This window comes from Bubalus kerabau, chromosome 19 (assembly GCF_029407905.1).
Source record: "Bubalus kerabau isolate K-KA32 ecotype Philippines breed swamp buffalo chromosome 19, PCC_UOA_SB_1v2, whole genome shotgun sequence".
NCBI classification, from domain to species: Eukaryota; Metazoa; Chordata; class Mammalia; order Artiodactyla; family Bovidae; genus Bubalus; species Bubalus kerabau.
The window spans coordinates 55,574,675-55,601,411 of record NC_073642.1 but is presented as its reverse complement, the minus strand read 5'-3'; the positions used below and the strand labels follow the sequence as shown (position 1 = coordinate 55,601,411).

Here is a 26,737-nt window from a genome sequence, read left to right as displayed (position 1 = left end):
CCTGTGAATGTTGATGTTTTGAACTCTTCTCATGAGTCACACATGTTCTTAATGGTATCTTCATGGTGAATCCTTTCCAGGGGAGTCTTCAATTTACTTCACTCAGATCCATTGGAGGAATAACTATCGAGAACAGCTCTAGCCTTAGGAAGTATATTTCTTAAATAATAAGACTTTGAAAATCAGAATTACTCCTTGACCCATAAGCTGCAGAATGGACATTATGTAACAGGCTGAAAACAACATTAATCTTGTTGTACATCTCCATCTCAGAGCTCTTGGGTGACCAGGTGCATTGTCAATGAGCAGTAACATTTTGAAAGGAATTTTTTTTCTGAGTTGCTTTCCACAGTGAGCTTAAAATAATTCAGAACAGATGTGCTGTCCTCTAGGGTTGTTTCACTTATAAAGCCCAGATAGAGTAGATTTAACATAATTCTTAAGGGTTGCTCAGGTTTTTGAAATGGTAAATGAGCACTGGCTTCAAGTCCCTAGTTGAATGAAGCCAGTCATTGACTTTTCCTCCTTAGCTATAAAAGTCCTAGACAACGTCTTCTTCCAATAAAAGACTGTTTTGTCTACATTGAAAATCTGTTGTTTAGTGTAACCATCTTCACTGATGATCTTAGCTAGATCTTCTGGCTAATTTGCTGCAATTTCTACATTAGCACTTACTGCTTCACTTTGCATTTTTGTGTTAGAGATGACTTCTTTCTTTAAACCTCATACCAGTTTCTGCTGACTTCAAAATTCTCATCTGTAGCTTCCTCACGTTTTACCCTACATAGAATTAAAGAGAGTTAGGGCCTTGCTCTAGATTAGACTTTGGCTTCAGAGAACTTTGTGACTGGTTTGATCTTCTATCAAGATTGCTAAACTTTCTCCATATCATCAATAAAGCTGTCTCACTTTCTTATCATTTATGTGTTTCTAGAGTAGCATTTTTAATTTCCTTCAAGAACTTTTTCCTTTGCATTCACATTTGGCTAACTTGGGCAAGAAGCCTAGCTTTCAGCCTACATCAGCTCTTGACGCCTTCTTCAGTAAGCTTAATCAGGTTTATCAGTTAAATTTGCTGTCTTAGATACATACAGGTCTTGGCTCACAAACAGTGTAACAGTTACATCACAGGTCACCATAACAAATATAATGATAATGAAAAAGTCTGAAATACTGTGAGAATTACCAAATGTGACAGAGACATGTAGTAACCAAATGCTGTTGGAAAAATGGTGCCAGTAGACTTACTTGACAGAGGGTTGCTGTAGGCGTTCAATTTGTTCAAAAAATAAAACCCCAGTAAACCAAAGAGCAGTAAAAAGAGATATGCCTGTGTAGCCTTTTCCTTGACACTACTCTTTTTCAGACCTTTAATGCCTTTTGCCTGAACTTTGGAAGTAGCTTTGTATTTGTACTTTGTTCATTTCATATGAGTAAGTAATCTGTTTTATACAACTCTAGATTAGTTGTAATGTATTGTGTGGTTCTAACAAGTCAAAACCATTCACTTGCATTCTTACTGAACTTCAAATTATATAAAGATTCTTCTGCCTCACATTGAGAGCAATAGTTGACTTCAGTTATCCTTTTCAGCCGTATCCCCCATTATTTCATTTACTGTATATTCAGATCACCTAAGGATATTTTGAAATGCCTGAACTGCAGAAATGCCAGTTTCCAGTATGATAAGTAAGCATACTCCATTCTGTTTCTTCTATGCAGGTATAAAAACCTGAACAGAATGTTTGGAACTGCTTTTGTTGATGCAGAAAGATAAATAATAGCAGTTGATTAGGAAAGACTAGAATTTTAAGAACCACCAAACTGGAAGTGAAATTCTAGTTTTTCTTGTGATACTCCCCCAAGCTAGACTCAAGACCACCTAAAACCAGGAAGTGTGCATTGAGGCAAGACAAAGAGAGTTCAAAGAGAAGCCCTTTGGTTCTGGCTTGAGCAGGAAAGGGGATTAATAACACTCAGAAACAGTAGAGGAAATCTCTCAGTTTTCTTTTCTCCTTTCTCTTTTAACTCAGTACCCATACAGTCCAGCAGGGGTAAACTTCACAGCAGCAGTTGGGGTCCACACATACGTAAAACTCAGAAAGTATGAACCTTTCTCTCCAGTTACAGTAATTTTGCAGTTTTCTTGTCTGTCCTCTCCCTGGCATTGGAGCAAGATGCAGCTGTATAAAGTGTGTGGTAAAGCTGGTAACTAAAACCCCTGATTTCTTCCAGAGAAGCAAAAAACAGAACTCTAGGGAACCAAAAATTGCAGAGGGACGAGCTAGGGAAAGTAACCCTAAAAAGTTGTTTATGAGCTTTTGGACTTAACCTGTGTTGTCCATTTGTGGATCTGATCCTAAACAGCATAACCAGAGACTTTGAGAACTGAACTAAATGGTAGACTACCATCCAATATCCAGGCCATCCACCCAGTATCCAACTTGCAGTATATCCTAACAGCACTGCAAAGCTTTAAAAACAGAACACATTGAAACTGCAACCACAGAAAACTGATCAGAATTTATAATTCAGGTTACAGCCAGGTTGGTTGCTGCTAAAACAAAAATATTAACATTCTCCATAGAATATATAGGGTGCTTCCCAGGTGGCGCTAGTGGTAAAGAATCCACCTGCCAATGCAGGAGATAGAAGAGATGCAGGTTCAATCTCTGGATTGGGAAGATCCCCTGGAGTAGGAAATGGCACCCGACTCAGTATTCTAGCCTGGAAAATTCCATGGGCAGAGGAGCCTGGCAGGCTACAGTCCATGGGACTACAAAGAGTAGGACATGACTTAGTGAGCATACCAAACCAGCATAGAGTGTAAGACCCAGAGTTTCCTATTTCAAAATGCCTTGGAAATAATCCTGAATTACTTAACATATAAAGAACAATGAAGATTTCAACTCTCATGGAATAATCTCATTCAAAAAGATGTGAATGATGGCATGACACAGAGGTTGGAATTATCTGATAAGATTCTGAAGCAGGTATATAAAAACACTTTAGACCTGCCTTCTTGGCATAGTGAGCAGCATGTCAGTCTCATAAAAAACACTTCAGGACTAAAAGCAATCATTCTTGAACAGAAATTTATAATGTCTCAGCAAGAAGTAGAAGATATAAAGAAAGCTCAAATGGAAATTTTAGAACTGAAAAATGAGATAATCAAAATTAAAAACTCATTGGGTAGACTCAATAGCAGAATAGAGATGAGAGAGGAAAAGAGGCAGTATCAGGAATGGAGGAATAGGAGGGAGATAGGCAGTTCTCTGGGTGAATATAATAGACTATTTTCCTCTTGAGTTCTTTTAAATGTTTAATGGTTTAAAGCAAATATATTGTATGATGGATTTTTAAAATATTTGTAAATGTAATACAGAAGATAACTATAACAAAAAGGAAGGAGGAAGACACTTGTATGATGGTTAGATTTTACTTGAAGCTGTAAGATATTGATTCATAGTAGACTGTTCAGTCAGATAAGGCAATGGCACCCCACTCCAGCACTCTTGCCTGGAAAATCCCATGGACGGAGGAGCCTGGTGGGCTGCAGTCCATGGGGTCGCTAAGAGTCGGACATGACTGATCGACTTCACTTTCACTTTTCACTTTCATGCATTGGAGAAGGAAATGGCAACCCACTCCAGTGTTCTTGCCTGGAGAATCCCAGGGACGGGGGAGCCTGGTGGGCTGCCGTCTATGGGGTCGCACAGAGTCGGACACGACTGAAGCGACTTAGCAGCAGCAGCAGCAGACTGTTCAGTATGTATATAGTAAACGTCAGAGCAACCACTAAAAAACTACATGCTGCTGCTGCTAAGTTGCTTCAGTCATGTCCGACTCTGTGCGACTCCACAGACGGCAGCCCACCAGGCTCCCCCGTCCCTGGGATTCTCCAGGCAAGAACACTGGAGTGGGTTGCCATTTCCTTCTCCAGTGCATGAAAGTGAAAAGTGAAAGTGAAGTCGTTCAGTCGTGTCCGACTCTTAGCGACCCCATGGACTGCAGCCCAAGAGGCTCCTCCATCCATGGGATTTTCTAGGCAAGAGTACTAGAGTGGGGTGCCATGATATCTTCAAATATATAATAGATAAAATACTTTTTAAAAAAGGCAGAAAAAGAGAAATAGAAGATGGGTAACAGAGAAAAACAATTGCATTAATCATGTTAATAATTTAAATGCACCATTTAATAGATTGTCAGAATGAATTTAAAAACACAATCCCACCACGTGTCATATAAAAGAAACACTTCAAATACGACATTGCCAAGTTAAAAGTGAAAGGATAGATAAATACCATGCTGGAGTGGCTATATTAATACTGATCAGAGATTTCAGTATGAAGAAAATATCAAGGGTAAAGCAAGACATTACAAAATAATACAAGTGTCATTTCATGAGGAAGGCTTAATCCTAAATGTGTATGCACTGAACAAAAACTCAAAATACAAGAATCAAAATCTGAAAGAACTAAAAGGAAAGTTGTTGTTCATTTGCTCAGTTGTGTCCAACTTTGTGACCCCATGGACTGCAGCACACCAGGCTTCCCTGTCCTTCAGAAAAGGAAAGTACTGAACTGGAAAGAGTCATACGCACAATTATAGTTGGAGACTTCAGTGTTCTTCTCTTGGTAATTAACAGAACTAGTAGACAGGAAATTAGTGAAGGTGTAGGAGAACTGAACAACATTACCAACCAACTGTATCTAGCTGACATTTTAGAATAGTGTACCTAACAGTAGGGAAAAAATGTTCTTTCCAAGGATAAGTGAATTATTCATCAAGATGAACATTTACTAGATCATAAGACAAATCTTAACAAATTGAAAATAACTGAAGTTATACAAAGGGTATTTGTTGGCCATAACTAAATTAAACTATAAATCAATAAAAGAAAAATATTCTAAGTGCTGGAAAAATAAATAACACACCTGGATATAATCCATGGGTCAAAGAGGAAGTCTCAAGGGAAAATATTCTGAACTGAACAAAGAAGAAAATATATCAAAATTTGCATTGTGAGCCCAGAAGTTCATAAACAACATTATAGATTGATTTTACGTAGCTCATTTCTCTTCCTGATTTTCACAGCCCTGTTTGCATAAAGTCAATCATAGTACAATCTTAACAGTGAGTGAGCTACTAAGTAATAAAAAGGAAAAACTATTGATTCTTGTAACCATTTGAATGAATTTCAAAGGTATTATGCTGAGTGAAAAAAGCCAGCCCAAAAGGTTACATATTATGTGATTCCATTTATATGATGTTCTGGAAAAGACAGAACTAAAAAGAAAGAAAATGGATGAGGGATTTCCAGTGGTTATAGTGGTGAACCACAAAGAGGTAGGACTAGAAGGTTTTTTCCCAGTCTGATGGAGCTTGTTTTATATCTGTAACTATGTATATGTTAAGATTCGTAGAACCATACCCAAAAGGACGATTTTACTATAAACTTAAAATGTTTTATAAGTACCTAGAGTGCATACTATTATAATATTCTGATCTGGAAGACCTGGGCTTGGGTTATGCTTCTCTAGTTTTTTTCACAGCTCTGACCCGCAGCCATTTCTTTGAAGTTTACCAGACTATAAATATGAATTACTTACCATTCCCTAGCCATATGCAGTTTCTTTGTCTTCATTTCTTTGCCTATATTGTTGCCTCATTTTCTCCTGTTATATTTTTATCCATCCCTCAAATTTCATCTCACGTGTCACTTCCTCCCTGTAACCTTTCCTTATTACCTCTTCCTACTTTCCACTCAATTAGATGTAATACTTTCTTCTTACAAACAACATAAAGCGATTCTAATGCTGACTTCACAGCAAAATAATCACATAAGGAGCTTTTGGAAAATGCAAGGACTGTCACCCCAGTCCTACTGAATGGAAATCTTCAGGGATAGAGTCTGTGGATCTGTTTGCTTATTTTTACTTGCTTCCTTAAATTTTGCTATAAGCTCCTTGTGATTCTTACTTGCAGCCCACTATTTTATACCCCTCATCATGCTTATAGCCTAGTAGGGTAGACAGATACTTAGCAAATAATCCCTGTAAGAAGCTTATGAGAATATTTATCTGGAAAATGACTTTGTTTAGGCAGATACCAGAACTAATATTTGAAGGATAAATAAATAAGTATTCAAGCCAAAGATTCAGGATAAGTACATTTTAAATTAAAACCATGTATATAGAGGTAGAAAGTAAGAGAATATTTTAAAATACTAAAAGGCCAAAATGACTGGCATATAGAAGGTGAGGGAAGAACACAGAGGATGAGAACAGATAGGTAAGGAATAGTATAGGTCCTACTTGGTTTTTATGCTAAGAATGATGAAGTTATTTTTTAAAAAGAAAATGTTTATTTGGCTTTATTGGGTCTTGGTTGTGGCATGAGGGATCTAGTTCCCTGACCAGGGATCAAACCCAGGCCCCCTGCATTGGGAGCTCGGAGTCTTAGCCACTGGACCACCAGGGAAATCCCGATGAAGTGATTTTTAAGTAGGACTGGAGTAATATGATTACATTTGCCTTTTTAAATTACTTAGACTAGAGGAGATATGTTAACTACAGACTGATTTTATATTAAATGGATTAAGTATTTTTACTATAACAAACTAGTCCTTTCAGGCAATCCTAGACTTGCATGCTAGCTATGTATACAAATAGGGAACTTTGAGCCCCCTCCTTGTAGTTCTCCACTTGAGAACACATGTGGAATGATTAATTATGCAAAAGTAGAACATTCATTAACAAGCTCAGTGCTCATAGTATTTGTTCTCCTTTTATATATGGGATAAGTGGTATTCTGTAGTTAGATCATATCTATTCACAAAAATTGACTCTTAAATATTTAGGAATTTTACAAATTGAATTTTAAAGAGTCATTATTAAAAATTATATAAACTAAAAATAAATTTACTAGGAACAAACTCTAAACTCATCACTTCCTAAATATTTTACTATATTTTATTCTTATCAGTGCCCTTGAAGTTTTTAATGTCTGTCATATCTGTATGGTAGAAATTCTGTATAATTGGTAGCTTGAAATCAGCCACAATAGATGTATTTACAATATGGAAGTTGACAGACACCACAAACAGGGCTTTTTAACTCCAGAGAACTAGTTGTTAAATTTTTTCCAGCATGACACTGCATAGGTTAATTGGTGAGTTAAGTAGACCTTTTCTGGCAGAACTATTAAAATCAGCCTTAACCACAATATATAAAATCTATTGGGAATTAGGGAGGCAGTAATATGTATACCAGGTTCTCAATAATCATTTGCAATGAAATTTTAGAATGTAACTCAGTTGTTAAATTGGGTAACTACCTTATATTGACTATGTTTTTTTCTATTTCAATTTTCATTTCCCTCAATTAAGTACTATACTGAGTTCTATAAATTAAAATAGAGTAAATGCAAGCATTACACTTTTTAGTAAGAGTTTGTAACCTGGAGTATATAGAACCTAAGAACTTGTTCTCCTGTATACTTAGCACCAGTAAGATTCGTGTATTAGTGCAGAAGTTAATCATGCTAGAGCCCCCACCTCCCACCCCCAAAGATCTAATCATTGCTTAGCTGGACTTAGGAAAATATGTTGAAAGACTGGGCATGGTTTTTCAGGTTTGATAGACTGCAACAAAATTGAAGGCATCTACTAGATACATAAACTCACATCTTCATATTCATTTTAGTTCAGTTGCTCAGTTGAGTAAGAATTATTAAGTGTAGGGAATACTAACTTCTTTCCAAATAGTTATCTAGAATGATTTTGATAAAATTCCTGATTTAGTGGCATCCCTTCACTTCAATAAAAGGTTACTTTTATTGAGTTGAATTTCTTGGTCTTTAACTGGTTTTGGTCTTCTGTAGTGCTGTTGCATCTCTGCCAAAGCACAAGTCTGGTTTCTGGTCAGACGTAGCTGTGGCTGTAGGTTCTCGATCTGCGGATGAATGCCAGAGGAAGTACATGGAAGATCCCCGAGGAAAAAGATTTCAGAAACATGACACCAAGAAAAAGCCAGCCAACCCCAAAGGCAAAAACGGTAACCTTCATAGCAAATAGTTTTTTCCTAGTTCTCAGTATTGATTTCTGATTACTCATTAGATGTAATTTATATTTATCCATGTGTCTTCTAATAGGTGGATTTTGTTTTTATAATTTTAAAGCTAGAAACAAAGATCATCTGTTTAATTTTTTAAGTCTGACCTAGCTACTTCCTTATATTAATAGTAACCTTAGCAGCCTTGTGCTTTGAGTTTGTTCTAGGAAATCTGCAGTTGGATCCAAAGATTTCAATAACTGGGTTATTTTTCTAAGTTAAATTTGAGGCCACTTTGTTAGGGTCCCTTAGTAATTCATAAGAAAACTCATAAGTTTAGTTGTGTAGTCCCCAGGAGTACACATTCCTGGCCAGGTTTATGCCAGAGAAGTCTTAAACGAAGCTTTAGGGAACATTCAGTATCCCTGTCCTAATTCAATAAGGTTTATATTTTAGCAAGACAATAGGGTAGACAACCAGTAAGGGAAATATGAGAGGTAACTTCCCTTACAGGTAAAGAACCTTTCCAACCTCATCCTGCCTAATCCAAATGTAATTTCTTCCTGAGTATTTTTGTAATCTAATCATATTGCCCGAATCCCAGTATAGAGTCATTTATTACATAGGAGGCTTGGAAATATTAACAACAGATGCTGAGTTTATTTAATATGAATACACAGTTTAGATTTTGCAAAGGCTGTTAACTTTATAGAGCAGTTACTATAAAAGACCAAATCCTTACCAAAATCTTTTGCTGACTCTTAAGGCAAGATCGATGATGCTGATAAGAAGGAAACTATGAAGATAACTGCCAAAGTGGGAACTCTTAAAAGGAAGCAGCAGATGAGAGATTTTCTTGAACAGCTGCCAAAAGATGACCATGATGATTTTTTCAGTGCAACACCTTTGCAGCATCAAAAAATACTGGTAAGAGTCTTAAATGTAGAAATCATTGTTTTCTTTTTATATTGACTTTTATGTCTTTCATTTTTATTTAGGGTTAGTGTTCATCCCTGATATTTAGGCCAAGGACTGATAGCTTCCACAGAAATGCCAGAGTAGAGTGTAGGAAGCAGTCGGCCAGTCATGCCGTTCTCCTCAGTGGCCAGGGTCTACCCTTCAGTGGGGTTCAGAAGTAATGCTTAAAGAACCAAATAGAAAGCCAAATAGCAAGCATATATATTTAAAATTCATATGCAGTGAGGCAGACTTTAAAAAGGGGCGTGACAGGCATAGATTATTACCTACTGCATAGTAAATTCAGAGGAGGGACTACATGGCGGCATAAAATTGACAGATTTAAATGTATACAAGAATTTTTATACTAATAGAATGAAAAAAATCACATAACTAAAAACTTCAGTGATTGGGATAAAATATTTGCAATATATAAAAACAATAAGAACTCATTCAGATGTTACTGGAATAATAAAAAGTATCAAGCTCACAGGGGAAAAAAGTAGGCAAGAAAAAAATTCAGAAGGCTCACACTTGGGGTGATTTTTCTGTCTACCCATTTCACAATGTTGTTAAATTATCCAGTTTTAAAAGGCTGCTTAGTGAGAACTTGGTGACAACATGATCTGGGGCCCCTTTTTACCTAGACAGGCTATAAAGGGAAGTATTTTAAGGGAGCCGTCTGAGGCTCTCACTGTGTTCTTTGCACAAAAACACTGATCCTGTAGGCACTGTGCCCTTTACATTATTCCTCCCATGTTTTGTCCTGAGTGCAACAGTAGCAGTATTTTAAAAGCAAAAATAATAAAATAGAAGCCTACTTTTTCTAAGGTTTTAATATAAAGGTAAGTAAAACTTTAATTAAAAGATTAAATTATTTATTGGAAATATATACACACAAAAAGTTTAATACTGCTTGAGTATCTATTAGTACCAAGCATAATAGTAAATCAATTATACTTTTGCTTTGTTCTGTCTGTGCACAGGTCAGTATACTTGGCCCACAGGCCACATCTGGCATATCAGCTCTTTTTATAAACAGTATTTTACTGGACCACAGACATGTTGGCTGTGGCAGTTTTCCTGCCTCAGCAGTGGAACTGAACAGTGGGACAAAGACTGTATAGACCATAAAAGCGAACATAGTTTCTGACTACAGAAAATATTTGTTGACCTTTGGCCTATGCAATACTAGAAATGTATGTCATTTCCATTTTACACAGTAGAAACTAAGTTTTTTAGAGACCAAGGCTCTGTTCTCTACCTACTAATATTTTAGTTATTTTAGTTATCTCAGTTGTGGAATTTAAAAAGGAAAATAACATAATCCCTCCCCCCAAAAAACAATTTGTGATAATGAGGAATTCCATTTTTAGGGGTGCCTGTTGGTAATACATATTTGCTTTTTAGTTACCAAGTTTCCAGGACAGTCAAGAAGGGGATGATATTCTGCCAAATATGGACAGAAATCCAACAACTCCATCATCAGTTATCTTTCCACTGGCAAAAACTCCTCAGTGTCATCACGTCACGCCCGGCATGCTAGACTCTATAAACAGGTAAGTATTTGTGCATATGGTACTGTAATTCTCTGCATGAGCTTTTAACATCCCATAAGTTGAAGACAGCAGATGTCAGTAATTAGAGAAGTCATCATTATTTTTAAAAAAACAAGAAAGCATGGTTCCTAGAGGTCAAAGATGGATGGTTCCTGCAATATAGGTGTTTTCAGTATTGTCAGTACACAGTTCACACTCTACATTAGGATAAATCCCAAATGGGTCAAAGTTTGGCATGTAAAAATTAAACTATAAAATATATCTTTAGAAGACTGTGGAGAATTATTTCATAATCTTAGAAGTCCCAGAAGCCACTAACAAAATGTATGATAAAGTCAACCCTATAGAAAATAAAGTTTTAGTTGGTACCAACCATCATAAACAGTCAAAAGACAAATGAGAATCTGAGAAAAGAATTTATGGAACTTATAATTTTAGACAAAGAATTTATGGGAACTTACCACAGGAAAAAAGGCTAACTTCCCTGTTATAACACTCCTATAAATTAACAAGAAAAGGAAAGCCGTTCTCACACATTACTAGTGAAAAGGTAAATTAGTTCAATCCCTGAAAGTGGTACTTTGTTGATATCTATCAAAAGTATAAATTCATATACTCTCTGACCTAGCAGTCCTACTTCTAGAATTGTGATTGTACAGCTAATTTGTTGCAGTATTGCTTATAATGACAAAAGGCTGGAAACAACTCAAATGCCCATCGATAAGGGACCAATCAAATTTTGCTACATTATGTAGCCATAGAAATTAATGAGAAATGCTTTATGTACTTATGGTAAGATATTCAAGATATATTAAATGAAAAAAAGGGGGACTTCCCTGGCAGTCCAGTGGTTAAGACTCCACAACTCCCAGTGCAGGAGGCATGAGTTTGATCCCTTGTGGGAGATCTAAGATCTGCATGCCGCAAGCACAGCCAAAAAAATAAATAAATGAAAACCGTTAGACGTAGTTAATGTGTTATCATTTGTGTAAATAGGGGCTCTGTGTGTGTGTATCCTTGTATGTATATGTGTGTATACACACACATAATTGCTTTTATTTGATGAAATATCTCTGAAGGGATACATAAGCAACTGAAAACATTGGTGATCTTTCAGGATACGAACTAAGGTAACTTGGGACAAAAAAGAAGACTTTTTGAATTCCACACTATGTGAATATAAACATTATTTTGAAATATAAATAAATAAAAATAAGAAACGATATGGGTGGCCAACAATCACATAACATGTGGGAGAAATGGAAAATGGTAAGGCAGCCTGAAAATAGACTATTCATTTGGCAGTTCAGCAGGCCAGCACTGATCTTGATAAGAGCAATTTTCATGGGGTGTGTGAGAGCGATGCCATATGATCAAAACTGGGAGGAAAAAAACCATCCGTATTCTCATGAAGCTTAGTGAAAATCTGAATTTGCATTTACTCAGCAAAATCATAATTTTCCCTAGCAATCCAGAAATTATTTTTTGTTTATTTTTAAATAAGTATTTACTACAAGTGAAAGTATATTAAGCATATAATTTTTTTAATACTTCAGAATTTATTTTATTGAAGTATAGTTGATTTACAGTGTTGTCATTTTCTTCTGTACAGCAAAGTGGCTCAATTTTATATATATATATATTTTTAATATTCTTTTCTATTATGGCTTATCGCTGGATATTGAATATGGTTCCCTGTGCTATACACTAGGACCTTATTATTTATCCAGTCTCTATATAATAGTTTCCATCTGCTAACTCCAAACTCCTAATCCATTTCCCTCCCAATCCTCTCTCCCGCTTGGCAACCACAAGTCTGTTCTCTGTCTGTGAGTCTTTCTGTTTTATAGATAGGTTCATTTGTGTCATAGATTCCACACGTAAGTGATCTCATGTGGTATTTGTCTTTCTCTGTCTGACTTCACTTAGTATGAGAATCTCTAGGTCCATCCATATTGCTGCAAATGGGACTATTTCATGCTTCTTTTTATAGCTGAGTAGTATTTCACTGCATATACGTACCATATCTTTTTTATCCATTCATCTGTCAACTGACATTTAGGTTGCTTCCATGTTTTGGCTATTGTGAATAGTGCTGCTATGAACATAGGGGGTGTATGTATCTTTTTGAATTATAGTTTTGTCTGGATATATGCCCAGGAGTGGAATTCCTGGATCATATGGCAACTCTTCTCAGTTTCTTGAGGAACCCCTATATGTTCTCCATAATGACTGTACCAATTTACATTCCTACCAACAGTGCAGGAGGATTCCCTTTTCTGCACATTCTCTCCACCACTTATTTGTAGATTTTTACATGCTGGTCATGACCATTACTAATTGTGAGGTATTACTCATTGTAGTTTTGATTTGCATTTCTCTACTAACTAGTGAGGTTGAGCATTTTTTCATGTGCCTATTTTCCATTTGTATGTCTTCTTTGGAAAAATGTCTCTTTAGGTCATCTGTCCATTTTTTTGACTGGGTTGTTTTGTTTTTTCCTTGTTGAGTTGTATGAGCTTGTTGTATATTTTGGAAATTAACCCTTGTTGGTCACACCATCTGCAGATATTTTCTCCCAGTCTGTAGGCTGTCTTTTCGTTTTGTTGATGGTTTCCTTTGCTGTACCAAAACTTGTAAGTTTGATTAGGTCCTATTTGTTTAACTTTGTTTTTATTTCTATTGCCTTGGGAGACTGATCTAAGAAAATATTGGTATGATTTATGTCAGAGAATGTTTTGCCCATGTTCTCTTCTAGGAGTTTTATGGTGTCATGTCTTTAAAGTCCTTAAGCCATATTTTTATGCATGGTGTGAGAGTGTGTTCTAACTTGATTTACATATGGCTGTCCAACTTTAACATCACTTATTGAAGAGAATGTCTTTTTTCCGTTGTATATTCTTGCCTCCTTTGTCAAAGATTAATTGACCATAGGTGTGTGAGTTAATTTCTGTGGTGAATATGATTTTGGACAGATTTTGGTAAGAACTTTGGCCAAATCATTAGCTTTAAAATATTCATTCCTTTGGCCCTTGAATTTTATTTCTAAGGAAATATGAGGTAGGGCAAGTATGAGTGTATACTTGTATGAACAAAGATGTTCATCACAAAACAATACTGAAATTTTGAAACTGACCTAACAGTCCAATAATAAGGAAAGTTAAGAAATTAGGATTTGTCCGTATAATAGAATAATATGTAACAATTTAAAATGATGTCTTCAATACAGATAGCCAACAAATACATGAAAAGATGCTCAACATCACTAGTTATTAGAGAATGCAAGAGTACAATGAGATATCACATCATACAAGTCAGAATGTCCATCATTAACAATCTAGAGACAGTAAATGCTGGAAAGGATGTGGAGAAAAGGGAACCCTCTTGCACTGTTGGTGGGAATGCAAATTGATACTGCCACTGTGGAGAATAGTATGGAGATTTCTTAAAAAAACTAAAAATTGAGGGACTTCTCTGGCATTCCAGTAGTTAAGACTCTGAGCTCCCAATGCAGAGGGCACAGATTCGATTTCTGGCCAGGGAACTAAGATCCCACATGGCTGCATGGTGCAGCCAGAAAAAAAGAAACCTAAAAACTGAAACTACCATGTGGCTCAGCAATCCCACTACTGAGCATATACCCAGAGAAAACCATAATCCAAGTAGACACATGCACCCCAGTGTTCACTGCAGCATTATTCACAGTGGCGAGGACATGGAGGCAACTTAAATGTGCATCAACAGAGGAGTGGATACAGATGTGATATATATATACAATGGAATATTACCATAAGAGGGAATGAAATTGAGTCATTGATAGAGACAAGGACGGACCTAGAGACTGTCATACAGAGTGAAGTAAGTCAGAGAAAAGCAAATATTGTATGTTAATGCATAAATATGGGATCTGAAAAAATTGGTAGAGACCAGCAGTTCCCAACAGTTTTGGCACCAGGGGCCAGTTTTGTGGAAGACAGTTTTCCATGGACCCGGTAGGGTGGGTGGAGGGTGGAATGGTTCAGGCAGTAATGTGAGCAATGGCGAACTGCAGTGAAGCTTCATTTACTCACTCGTCCCTCACCTCCTGCTGTGCAGCTTGGTTCCTAACAGGTCATGGACCATTACAGGGAACTCCTGATACAGATGAGTCTCATTTATAAAGTGAAATAGAGACATAGATGTAAAGAACAAACATGGATACCAAGGGGGGAGGGTGGTGGGATGAACTGGGAGACTAGGATTGACATATATACACTATTGATACTATGTTTAAAATAGATAGCTAATCAGAAATTACACTACAGTACAGAGAACTCTACTCAATGCTCTGTGGTGACCTAAATGGGAAGGAAATCCAAAACAGAGGGGGTGTGTGTGTGTAGCCGATTCACTTTGCTGTACAGTAAAAACTAACACAACATTTTAAAGCAACTATATTCCAATAAAAGGTTAAAAGAATTAAATAACGCTTTCAACAAATTTTTATGATACAGAATAACGTTCAGTGAATAATTTTTAAGAGCTAAGAAATAAAACTACATTACCTACGGTATGATCCCAGTTTTGTAACATGTATTCATAGGAGATAGGAAATTCCTTAACCAAAAACACCAGCCATTATCTGTAGATTGTAGGATTACACTGATGTGGATTATGATACTGTTGTTTTTTAACATATATCACTTTCACAATTATAGAAAATGGCTTTTTTTCCTTACAGAGCGCAAGATGGACTCATACCCAGAATATATTCCGTAAAACTGTATTTTTAAAAACGAGTTTCCTATGCCTCTTTACTCTCTAGACTTTGCCGACTCTAGTAGTTGGCTTCCTTTTCATAACAATTTGAAGCAATGCCACAGTATTTTTTTATCACTCCCAAAGTATCCGTAGCGGACAGCAGTTGTACGAGGCTCTGATCCTGAACAACTGGCGCATCCACGCGCTGCAGCAGTGCTTGTGGTTCACGCTGATGCCTTAACAGACATCACAGATGTACCGATTCCTTACAGTCGCGCCTTACAGATTCCTTACAGTCGCGCCTTACAGATTCCTTACAGTCGCGCCTTACAGATTCCTTACAGTCGCGCCTTACAGATTCCTTACAGTCGCGCCTTACAGATTCCTTACAGTCGCGCCTTACAGATTCCTTACAGTCGCGCCTTACAGATTCCTTACAGTCGTGCCTTTAAGGTTGCCAAACAGCCACAAAGGAGTGCACAGTCAGTCACAAAGGGACTTGAAGCCTAAAGAGAAAATTTGTCCTAAGTAATTTTTGAGAAACTGAGAACAACATTCTATTTGGCTTCAGTTTTCATCTGTAAATTAGGAGTCAGGTGTATTTGCTAAGGATGAGAGGGGAAAAGAGGTAAGGTTAAAAAAATATTTTTTTTAAGTCTTTGTTGGTATAAAAAACATGTAACGATGTAGAAATAAAAGGCTTATGAGCCAAAATGAATCTCAACACAGTTGGAAGGCATAAATTAATGGAGAGTTTTCATCACCATGCATATCCTTAAAGTGATAACTTTTAAGATTCAACCTGGACAGGGAAGGAAGACATGAACAAGAGAAAGGAGTGAAAGGTATAACAAAAGGGAATCAATGGACAAGATGTCTTAGTGAGTTTCAGAAAAGGCAGGCGGCAAGATGGAGACTGGGAAGAGCAGATGGGACAATGGACAATGAGTAAACCACCATTTTTCAGAACAGTCTTATAGGGTTGAAGCATTTTGTCCATCTCCATCGGTACATGATTGTCTTTTTAAAAATGGAACATAAAATATACTTTTAACGTACGGAAACATTTTAAATTGTCAATTGCTGTTCAATCTGTGGATTAAAGTATGATGATTAATGTTGATTTGGAATTATTTTATATTTAAACAGGAATGATTGTGATAAATATGTTTTTCGTATGCAAAAAACCCATAAGAGTAAAGGCGGCACTACCTGGGGCAATATCAAGAAAAAAACGGTAAGTATTTTTCTTTGTCGGGGCTTCCCAGTACCTAAGTGGTGAAGAATCTGCCTGCAGTGCAGGACACACAGGAGACGTACGTGAGATCCCTGGGTCAGGAAGATCCCCTGGAGGATGGCATGGCAACCCACTCCAGTGTTCTTGCCTGGAGAATCCCATGGACAGAGGAGCCTGGCGGGCTATGGTCCACTGGGGTTGCAAAGAGCTGGACTCGACTGAAATGACTGAGCATGCGTGCATCTGTTGAACGACTATAATACCTTGCAAATTGTTGGAGTTATAAGTTCTGTAACAACTCCTGCCTTCACATTGCTTATAGCCTAATGTAAGTAAATTATAATACGAGGCTATGAGTGAGGTAAGCACGTAAGTGCTATAGGGTTATAGATGGCAGTTCATAGACTGGAGCGTTTGACTAAGGTGAGAATTTTCATTTGAGGAGTCAGGCAGGGTGGGAGAAATATAGGTTAGAGAAGGACATTTCAGGCAAGACACAGAAGCATAATATCTATTCAGTGATTGCAGAATAATCCATACTGATTGAGTTAATTTTTTTTTTTTTTTTTAAATTTTATTTTATTTTTAAACTTAACATAACTGTATTAGATTTGCCAAATATCAAAATGAATCCGCCACAGGTATACATGTGTTCCCCATCCTGAACCCTCCTCCCTCCTCCCTCCCCATTCCATCCCTCTGGGTCGTCCCAGTGCACCAGCCCCAAGCATCCAGTATCGTGCATCGAACCTGGACTGGCAACTCATTTCATACATGATATTTTACATGTTTCAATGCCATTCTCCCAAATCTTCCCACCCTCTCCCTCTCCCACAGAGTCCATAAGACTGTTCTATACATCGGTGTCTCTTTTGCTGTCTCGTACACAGGGTTATTGTTACCATCTTTCTAAATTCCATATATATGCGTTAGTATACTGTATTGGTGTTTTTCTTTCTGGCTTACTTCACTCTGGATAATAGGCTCCAGTTTCATCCACCTCATTAGAACTGATTCAAATGTATTCTTTTTAATGGCTGAATAATACTCCATTGTGTATATGTACCACAGCTTTCTTATCCATTCATCTGCTGATGGACATCTAGGTTGCTTCCATGTCCTGGCTATTATAAACAGTGCTGCGATGAACATTGGGGTACTCGTGTCTCTTTCCCTTCTGGTTTTCTCAGTGTGTATGCCCAGCAGTGGGATTGCTGGATCATAAGGCATGTCTATTTCCAGTTTTTTAAGGAATCTCCACACTGTTCTCCATAGTGGCTGTATTAGTTTGCATTCCCACCAACAGTGTAAGAGGGTTCCCTTTTCTCCACACCCTCTCCAGCATTTATTACTTGTAGACTTTTGGATCGCAGCCATTCTGACTGGTGTGAAATGGTATCTCATAGTGGTTTTGATTTGCATTTCTCTGATAATGAGTGATGTTGAGCATCTTTTCATGTGTTTGTTAGCCATCTGTATGTCTTCTTTGGAGAAATGTCTATTTAGTTCTTTGGCCCATTTTTTGATTGGGTCATTTATTTTTCTGGAGTTGAGCTGGAGGAGTTGCTTGTATATTCTCGAGATTAGTTGTTTGTCAGTTGCTTCATTTGCTATTATCTTCTCCCATTCTGAAGGCTGTCTTTTCACCTTGCTAATAGTTTCCTTTGATGTGCAGAAGCTTTTAAGGTTAATTAGGTCCCATTTGTTTATTTTTGCTTTTATTTCCACTATTCTGGGAGGTGGGTCATAGAGGATCCTGCTGTGATGTATGTCAGAGAGTGTTTTGCCTATGTTCTCCTCTAGGAGTTTTATAGTTTCTGGTCTTACATTTAGATCTTTAATCCATTTTGAGTTTATTTTTGTGTATGGTGTTAGAAAGTGTTCTAGTTTCATTCTTTTACAAGTGGTTGACCAGAGTTCCCAGCACCACTTGTTAAAGAGATTGTCTTTAATCCATTGTATATTCTTGCCTCCTTTGTCGAAGATAAGGTGTCCATATGTGCGTGGATTTATCTCTGGGCTTTCTATTTTGTTCCATTGATCTATATTTCTGTCTTTGTGCCAGTACCATACTGTCTTGATAACTGTGGCTTTGTAGTAGAGCCTGAAGTCAGGTAGGTTGATTCCTCCAGTTCCATTCTTCTTTCTCAAGATCGCTTTGGCTATTCGAGGTTTTTTGTTTTTCCATACAAATTGTGAAATTATTTGTTCTAGCTCTGTGAAGAATGCTGTTGGTAGCTTGATAGGGATTGCATTGAATCTATAGATTGCTTTGGGTAATATACTCATTTTCACTACATTGATTCTTCCAGTCCATGAACATGGTATATTTCTCCATCTGTTAGTGTCCTCTTTGATTTCTTTCACCAGTGTTTTATAGTTTTCTATATATAGGTCTTTAGATTCTTTAGGTAGATATATTCCTAAGTATTTTATTCTTTCCGTTGCAATGGTGAATGGAATTGTTTCCTTAATTTCTCTTTCTGTTTTCTCATTATTAGTGTATAGGAATGCAAGGGATTTCTGTGTGTTGATTTTATATCCTGCAACTTTACTATAGTCATTGATTAGTTCTAGTAATTTTCTGGTGGAGTCTTTAGGGTTTTCTATAATATCAGACATTTCAGGCAAGACACAGAAGCATAATATCTATTCAGTGATTGCAGAATAATCCATACTGATTGAGTTATGATTGCCATGGAACAAGAAATTTCATTAGATACTCTAGATTTCTAAATTTTTTCAGATTCAGCTGCTTGATTTGATATGTGTATGTGTGTATTGTATGTATTTCAATATTTAAAACCTAGTTACAGAAAAATGTTAACTCAGTATTGCCTTTGAGTGATCTAAATTTTAATTTCTCATTTAATTTGAATAATTTATATCCAGATAAAACTGTAAGTATTCAGGAAAAGCTAATTCACCTCAGATTTCCTCAAAGTAAATAGCCAGTCTTAGAGAATGATAATGTAAGAGACTACCTTACTCCCTGAGGGTATTCCTTCAAATCAGGTTATGGCCCTCTTTTCTTCCCCTCACCCATGTTGAGGTAGTTATATAGCACACCTGCTAGAGTACAGTTCCTCTCAGTCTCTCAACTGAAACATTGGGATTACCTAACCACATCTAATCTTTATAGGCTTTATTTGTCCACAGGAAATGGTAGATACCTCTGGGAACCTTGGTTTAAAATCAGCCTGGAGACTGAATTCTTCAAAAGAAACTTCTACTCTGTAATTGAAAATGTGGGCAAACTCCCTCTCAGTGTTTCTGAGTCCCTTTTTCCAATTCCACATTCCTTACAAGAATGAAATTTTGGCTTCATTTATAGCCACTAGGTCAGGATAGAGCAAAGGGTTTAGTATTAAAAGTTCTGATCTCAAAGTTTGACTCCATACCAGCTTTATGACAAGGCAAGCTACTTGAGCTTTCCAGTCTCATTAATATATGATGTGAAGTGGGGATCATGATGATATCATATCATTTAGGATCTCCACTGCCTTGCTGATTTTCTGTGTTGAAGATCTGTCCATTGATTTAAGTGGGGTGTTAAAGTCTCCTACTATCATTGTATTCCCATCAGTTCTCTCTTTATGTCTGTTGTTCACTTGCTAAGTTGTGTCCGATTCTGCGATCCCAGGGACTGTAGCATGCCAGGTCTCCTTGTCCTTTACTGTCCCCCAGGGTTTGCTCTAACTCATGTCCATTGAGTCGGTGATGCCATCCAACCATCTCATCTTCTGTTGCCCCTTCTGCTCCCGTCCTCAATCTTTACCAGCATCAGGGCCTTTTCCAATGAGTCAGTTCTTTGCATCAAGTGACAAAATATTGGAGCTTCAGCTTCAGCATCAGTCCTCCCAATGAATAATCAGTGTTGATTTCCTTTAGGATTGACTGGTTTCATCTTGCTGTCCAAGGGACTCTCAAGAGTCTCTCCAGCACCACAGTTCAAAAGCATCAATTCTTTGGCACTCAGCCTTTACTGTCCAACTCTCACATCCATACCTGACTACTGGAAAAACCATAGCTTTGACTATATGGATCTTTGTCAGCAAAGGGATGTCTCTGCTCTATTAGTATTTATGTATCTGGATGCTCCTCTATTGGGTGCACATGTGTTGATGACTGTAATATCCTCTTGTATTGTAACGATCCTTTTGTCATTACAATAGCTCTAGTAGCTTGCCTTCTTTATTGTTCTTTATAGCCTTTGTTTTAAAGTCTACTTTGTCTGGTATGAGTATAGCTCCCCTGCCCCTTTCTTCTTATTTCCATTTCATGAAATGTCCTGTGTGCCCTAAAGTGGGTCCTCTTGTAGGCAGCATGCTGTAGGTTCTTCTTTTTTCATCCAATCTGCCATTTATTTATTTTAATTGGAGGATAACTACTTTACAATATTGTGATGGTTTCTGCCATACATGGACATCAATCAGCCACAGGTGCACATGTTTTTTTGACTGGAACGTTTAGTGCATTTACATTTAAGGTAATTATTGATAGATGTATTGATTGCCATTTTAAACCTTGTTTACCTGTTGATTTTGTATTTTCTTATTTGTCCATTTTTGTTTTCCCTTTTGTGGTTTGATGGTTTTCTTTCATATTATGTTTGTGTTCTCTTTTTGGTTTTTATGAATCTGTTGTATGTTTTTGATTTGTGGTTACCTTGTTTTTCAAGTGTATTAACTCCTTCCTGTATCCACTTGCTTCAGACTGGTAATAATATAGGCTCAAACATATTCTGGGGGAAAAATGTACATTTTCTTACTCTCCTCCCCTACATTTTATGATTTTGATGTCCTCTTTTACATCTTTCAGTTTCTGCTTGTCTGTGAAATTCTTAATCTCTCCTTCTATTCTGAATTATATCCTTGCTGGGTAGAATATCCTAGTTTGCAGATTTTCCTATCTGATGATATCTTGCCAGTTCTGTCTGTCCTGTGCTGTCATATTTCCTTTTCTATCCTAATCCATTTTTTAAAGATAGCCATGGTCAATAGTTTAAAAGGTACAGTGTACATAAGCATGCATTATATACTCGAAACTTGTCATATATGTCAAATTACTATTTTAGCCAAGAATTTAAAGTACAGAGAACTCAAATTTTGCTAGTGTTACGGAATAGAATAAGTATTCAGTTGATTTTGGCAACTTTCAGGTGCTATCCTTTAACCATTACAGCATTAGTTTATAATATTTCCTTTGGGATAAAGCATGCTGAACTTTGTCTATGTTTGAAGCAGGCTTCACAGGAGATTAATTAGCAGAAAACTGTGGTATTGGAAAAATTTTCACTTAGCTAATATGAACTCTCTTGTAGATGGAAACTGATTTTTCAACTCCACCATCAAGAAGAAAAACACCATTTAACAAAGGTAATATACTTTTCTTTTGTAGCTCTGTTCTACTATAGGGTAGTCTATTTATTAACACAGTATTAAAATTAATTGTTCTCAAGTGGGCAGACCTATCAATTTTTTCCTATAGTTATTTTCAATTTCCTTGAAATTGCTTTTAGAAATATATTAATCTTTTTTATTAAACTTCTCGTTACAGAATTAGCAGAAAACTCTGGTATTGGAAAACTTTTCACAAAGGCTATGGAGTCTTTAGATGAAGAAGAGAACGATTATTATTTTTCAAATTCTGATTCTGAATAGTATAAATAAGAGAGCATGTCCAGGATGTTTATCAAGAAGCAGGCAGTGTATTTGTGTCTTCCTCTGAAGTGTATATATTTTCTTTATAGAAACTGCACACTGTTTTTCAAAGGTTTCATGTTTTATGTCTCATAAGCATCTTAGTCTGTTTAAGAAAATCGTGTTCCATACAGGTTTTCTTATTTTTTTTTTTTTTAAATCATTTAAGAAAATGTTAGTATCGTTAAAGGGAGAGATGGGGGAGAACACAATACAGATTGTAGCTTCTGAGCTCATGGAAACTCAGGTTACCATTTGTCACCACTTGGTATACAAGTCAGATCTAATGTTTTAATTACATGTTGTTTAAACCATTTGACAAGCTTTCTCCTGATTTTCTTAAAGCTTGTGATTGGCACATCTGTGAAACCTATGTAAATTTCATTTATTACTTTTAAGTATTTTTATTAAGTAGAATGAGAAAACATTTTGTTGTATTTTTAAGCAGACATAGCAAAAATTTGGTCTCAGTATTTAAAAGACTGGGTTAGACAGCGTTCAGGTTACAGATCTACTACTGTAAGAAGTCAAGTTACTATGTCCTGTCATAATAAACACTTTTCCTTTTGGACAGCTTCTTTGGAAATAAACATCTTTTAGCATATTCTGCCATTATGTTTTAAATTTGACATGAAAAATTTTTTCCCTCTGTTTATATAGTACATCACTCACCCTTTCTCTCCAGTTAGGTTGTTCAAATAAAGTAAGTTTGTTTTTATAATATTTGTGTTTTGGTTGGTTTTTCTAACTGGTGGATCATAGGAAAAAATGACCTTTTTGGTTAATGGTTCAGCTCTTTCCTTGAAAAATATCAGAACTTATAGAAAAAATACATTTGTTTCCTAAGAATTTAGTCAGTAATGATCAGCTACTAAAGAACTATAGAATTCATAGAAACTCAAGATTTAAAAAGAATAGTGCAGGTAAAGTGAGATCATTCTCCTTTAAACTACCATGATGGTTTCTGCCACAAATATTTTTGCTAGGTGAACGATGAAAAAATTTAAAGGGTTAATACTGTAGAACTTTAAGTTGCAAATATTTGGTGTAATAATGTGCTGTTTGGTGTTCATGGATAGTGGTTTAGGAATTTGAAGGTAGTTCAGTTCTATAATAGGAAACAAAAAGGGTATTTTGAAATAGCATACACTTGACATCAACTAAGGTACTGCTCCTCCCCATATTCTCTGTGACCTATCAAGTCTCTGTTTATCCCACCTGCCAGGTACCAGGTTGTTCCCATTTCTTTCCATTGGGTCAGTAGATAAACTAGTAAGGTTTAAGGTAACATCCAAAGGAGACTTAAAATTGGAAGAGAAAGACTTTGAGGGCTCAAAGGCAGACAAGATGGATTGATAAACCATAGGGTTGATAAGTGCAACCTGTGGGAATACAGAAAGAGGCTGTTGCAGTTTAAAAATGGATAGACATCTCTACACAGCAAGCATAAGTAAATGAAATCCTCTAAGTTATGTCCCTCAAACCATGTCAATTTATGAAACACTTTGTCTTCAGCGTGCACACACAGAATCTGAGGACACTGGTGTCTGCATGAGAGAGGCTGTAGGGAAGCCATGAGTCCATGGCAATGTGAGGTTGCTGAGGGAGCTGCGTGCTTCCGGTGTAGCTGGGGCACAGAGTTCCACCATACGGCCCTACCCAACACACCCGCTGACACCATGTAGTGTGAGAAGCAGCAACACAGCACACTGGAACCAGAAAGAGAAGCCCTGTTCCTCCTACCTGACAAAGCTAAGAATCATGCTCACTAGGGAGAAATGCTCACAAAATCCACTCCACCATAGCACAGTGAGATACTAAAGGATGAATTGGAACCTGAGAGAGAGAATGAAAATTGCACATTGGCCAATAATTTATATCACTTCCTTTACTCTCTGTAACGGAAATATTTGACAAAACTACTGAACAGCAGAAAGAAGAGATCAACTGCTTTAGAAGAATTCAGAATTTACAATGTTCCAAAGGAGCTAAGTTCACAATCAGAGTAGCTTTTTTAGTGAAGGAAAACTATCTAGTTCTTCGGTTCCTGTTCTAGATTTCCCAGTCTACACTTGAGTAAGTCACTTGCTTCTGTGTGTCACTTTCATCGTCTGATAGGAAAGAGAAAATCAACCTGAGTTAGATCAGCTTTGAAGTCCATGCCAAGTCTTAAGTGAAACCCTCTGCTGTCAGGTTGATTCAACTCCCCAACAATGTGTAATAGGAGATAAAAAATAAGGCAAACAGAGAATAAAGGACCTTAAGTGGAGAAAACATATATTCATAATTAAAGACTGCTTTAGCACTACACTGACTAGAACGAAGGGACTCATGTTGCAGGTAATAATATGGAACCATCTTAAAATATTAGTAGAATCACAGATGCAATGTAGTGGACAGCCTGCATTTGACAGCTCAACCTATACTGAAATTTTCCAACTCCAGTATATCACTTCTTTGATATTTCAACAACAACAAAAGAAGTAGTATAGACTGGAGTTCATACTACTAGAATTTGACAGTTATTAGGATTCAGTTGATCACAATAAACTGTGGAAAATTCTGAAAGAGATGGGAATACCAGACCACCTGACCTGCCTCTTGAGAAACCTATATGCAGGTCAGGAAGCAACAGTTAGAACTAGACATGGAACAACAGACTGGTTCCAAATAGGAAAAGGAGTACGTCAAGGCTGTATATTGTCACCCTGCTTATTTAACTTCCATGCAGAGTACATCATGAGAAACGCTGGGCTGGATGAAGCACAAGCTGGAATCAAGATTGCCGGGAGAAATATCAATAACCTCAGACATGCAGATGACACCACCCTTATGGCAGAAAGTGAAGAGGAACTAAAAAGCCTCTTGATGAAAGTGAAAGAGTAGAGTGAAAAAGTTGGCTTATAGCTCAACATTCAGAAAACGAAGATCATGGCATCTGGTCCCATCACTTCATGGGAAATAGATGGGGAAACAGTGGAAACAGTGTCAGACTTTATTTTTTGGGGCTGTAGATGGTGATATTAAAAAGCAGAGACATTACTTTGTCAACAAAGGTCCATCTAGTCAAGGCTATGGTTTTTCCAGTGGTCATGTATGGTTCTGAGAGTTGGACTGTGAAAAAAGCTGAGTGCCGAAGAATTGATGCTTTTGAAGTGTGGTGTTGGAGAAGACTCTTGAGAGTCCCTTGGACTGCAAGGAGATCCAACCAGTCCATCCTAAAGGAGATCAGTCCTGGGTGTTCATTGGAAGGACTGATGCTGAAGCTGAAACTGCAATACTTTGGCCACTTCATGCGATGAGTTGACTCATTGGAAAAGACCCTGATGCTGGGAGGGATTGGGGACAGGAGGAGAAGGGGACGACAGAGGATGAGATGGCTGGATGCAATCACTGATTCGATGGACATGGGTTTGGGTGAACTCCGGGATTTGGTGATGGACAGGGAGGCCTGGCATGCTGCGATTCATGGGGTCGCAAAGAGTCGGACACGAATGAGCGACTGAATTGAACTGAGGATTCAGTTAAATTTTTGACTTTTCCTAGTTCCTGGGGCATTATTTCACAATACACCTACCACCCATACCTATTCAATATTGTATATGTATAGGAGAAAATGTTTACGACCATTCAGCTGGCAGCAGATACATCAACCTATAATGCTAACAAATGACAATGACAGCACTATAATCCCCGGAAGATTTCTAAAATACACCTTTCACTCTAGCTTTTATTTCTTAACAGCACCTTAAATAAACTTTTTATTCAATAAGCAAGTTTCATTATGTAATTAACCAAAATAATTATTAAACACGTTTTCTTCAATAATTTACATATTCTATATAAATAAAAATGTACACAGTATAAAACAATAGGGCAATATTCTCATATACATGTATTAAACTGGTAATCATAAACTGCAGCAATGATTATTGAAGTGCATTTTGTATTCTCTGATAACCCAACCTGAGCAGTCTGATCACGTATCAGATTTAATACCACCTTGGTTAAGATCAGTTGGCAACATTTGCATGTCAAATATATAGTGAATATATCTATAGATCTCCTCAGCCTTTTGATGAGTTACTTGCGCATACATTGAAATTTCTTGAGGTGTGCTGAAAAATAAACAAAAATAGACTTGAACTTCTGACTTATAAAATTCAATATTCTTGTTTAAAGAAAGCCTTTAAGGAAATAATTTTTTCCCCCAGATTTCTACATTCAGTTAATGTGTTTAAGCATTGGTTTAAATAAAAGCACATTTATTTCCTATATTTGAAATCATTTAAAATGATAATTTCAACATCTTATTTGGGCCTGTAGTTTGACCTATTTAATACCTTCATTTGATTTTCAAGCAATATAGTCATTAAAACCTAGTAAAACTTTCAACTTGAACATTTTTTTAGTTACAGAACTAAACAGCCCAGAAATGTTAGAATGCGAGGTCAAAATGTAAGCGCTCTCCACCTCCCCACAGGGCTC

The 26,737-nt window shown here is 36.9% G+C and overlaps 2 protein-coding genes across 8 annotated transcripts in view; one reads left to right on the top strand and one right to left on the bottom strand.

Annotated features, from left to right (window-relative positions):
• MIS18BP1 (MIS18 binding protein 1) overlaps positions 1 to 22,245 on the top strand; it is a 48,753-nt gene extending 26,508 nt beyond the window's left edge. For all 4 annotated transcript variants that reach the window (XM_055556476.1, XM_055556477.1, XM_055556475.1 and 1 more), the window contains 6 exons: positions 7,885 to 8,057; positions 8,821 to 8,981; positions 10,422 to 10,570; positions 16,460 to 16,547; positions 21,871 to 21,925; positions 22,107 to 22,245. In XM_055556476.1, coding sequence (XP_055412451.1) covers positions 7,885 to 8,057; positions 8,821 to 8,981; positions 10,422 to 10,570; positions 16,460 to 16,547; positions 21,871 to 21,925; positions 22,107 to 22,210 — 730 coding nt within the window. In that variant the 3' untranslated portion in view covers positions 22,211 to 22,245. The remainder of the gene's footprint in view (positions 1 to 7,884; positions 8,058 to 8,820; positions 8,982 to 10,421; positions 10,571 to 16,459; positions 16,548 to 21,870; positions 21,926 to 22,106) is intronic.
• Positions 22,246 to 22,384: 139 nt separating this feature from the next.
• FANCM (FA complementation group M) overlaps positions 22,385 to 26,737 on the bottom strand; it is a 63,515-nt gene continuing 59,162 nt past the window's right edge. For all 4 annotated transcript variants that reach the window (XM_055556467.1, XM_055556468.1, XM_055556469.1 and 1 more), the window contains one exon: positions 22,385 to 26,367. In XM_055556467.1, coding sequence (XP_055412442.1) covers positions 26,229 to 26,367 — 139 coding nt within the window. In that variant the 3' untranslated portion in view covers positions 22,385 to 26,228. The remainder of the gene's footprint in view (positions 26,368 to 26,737) is intronic.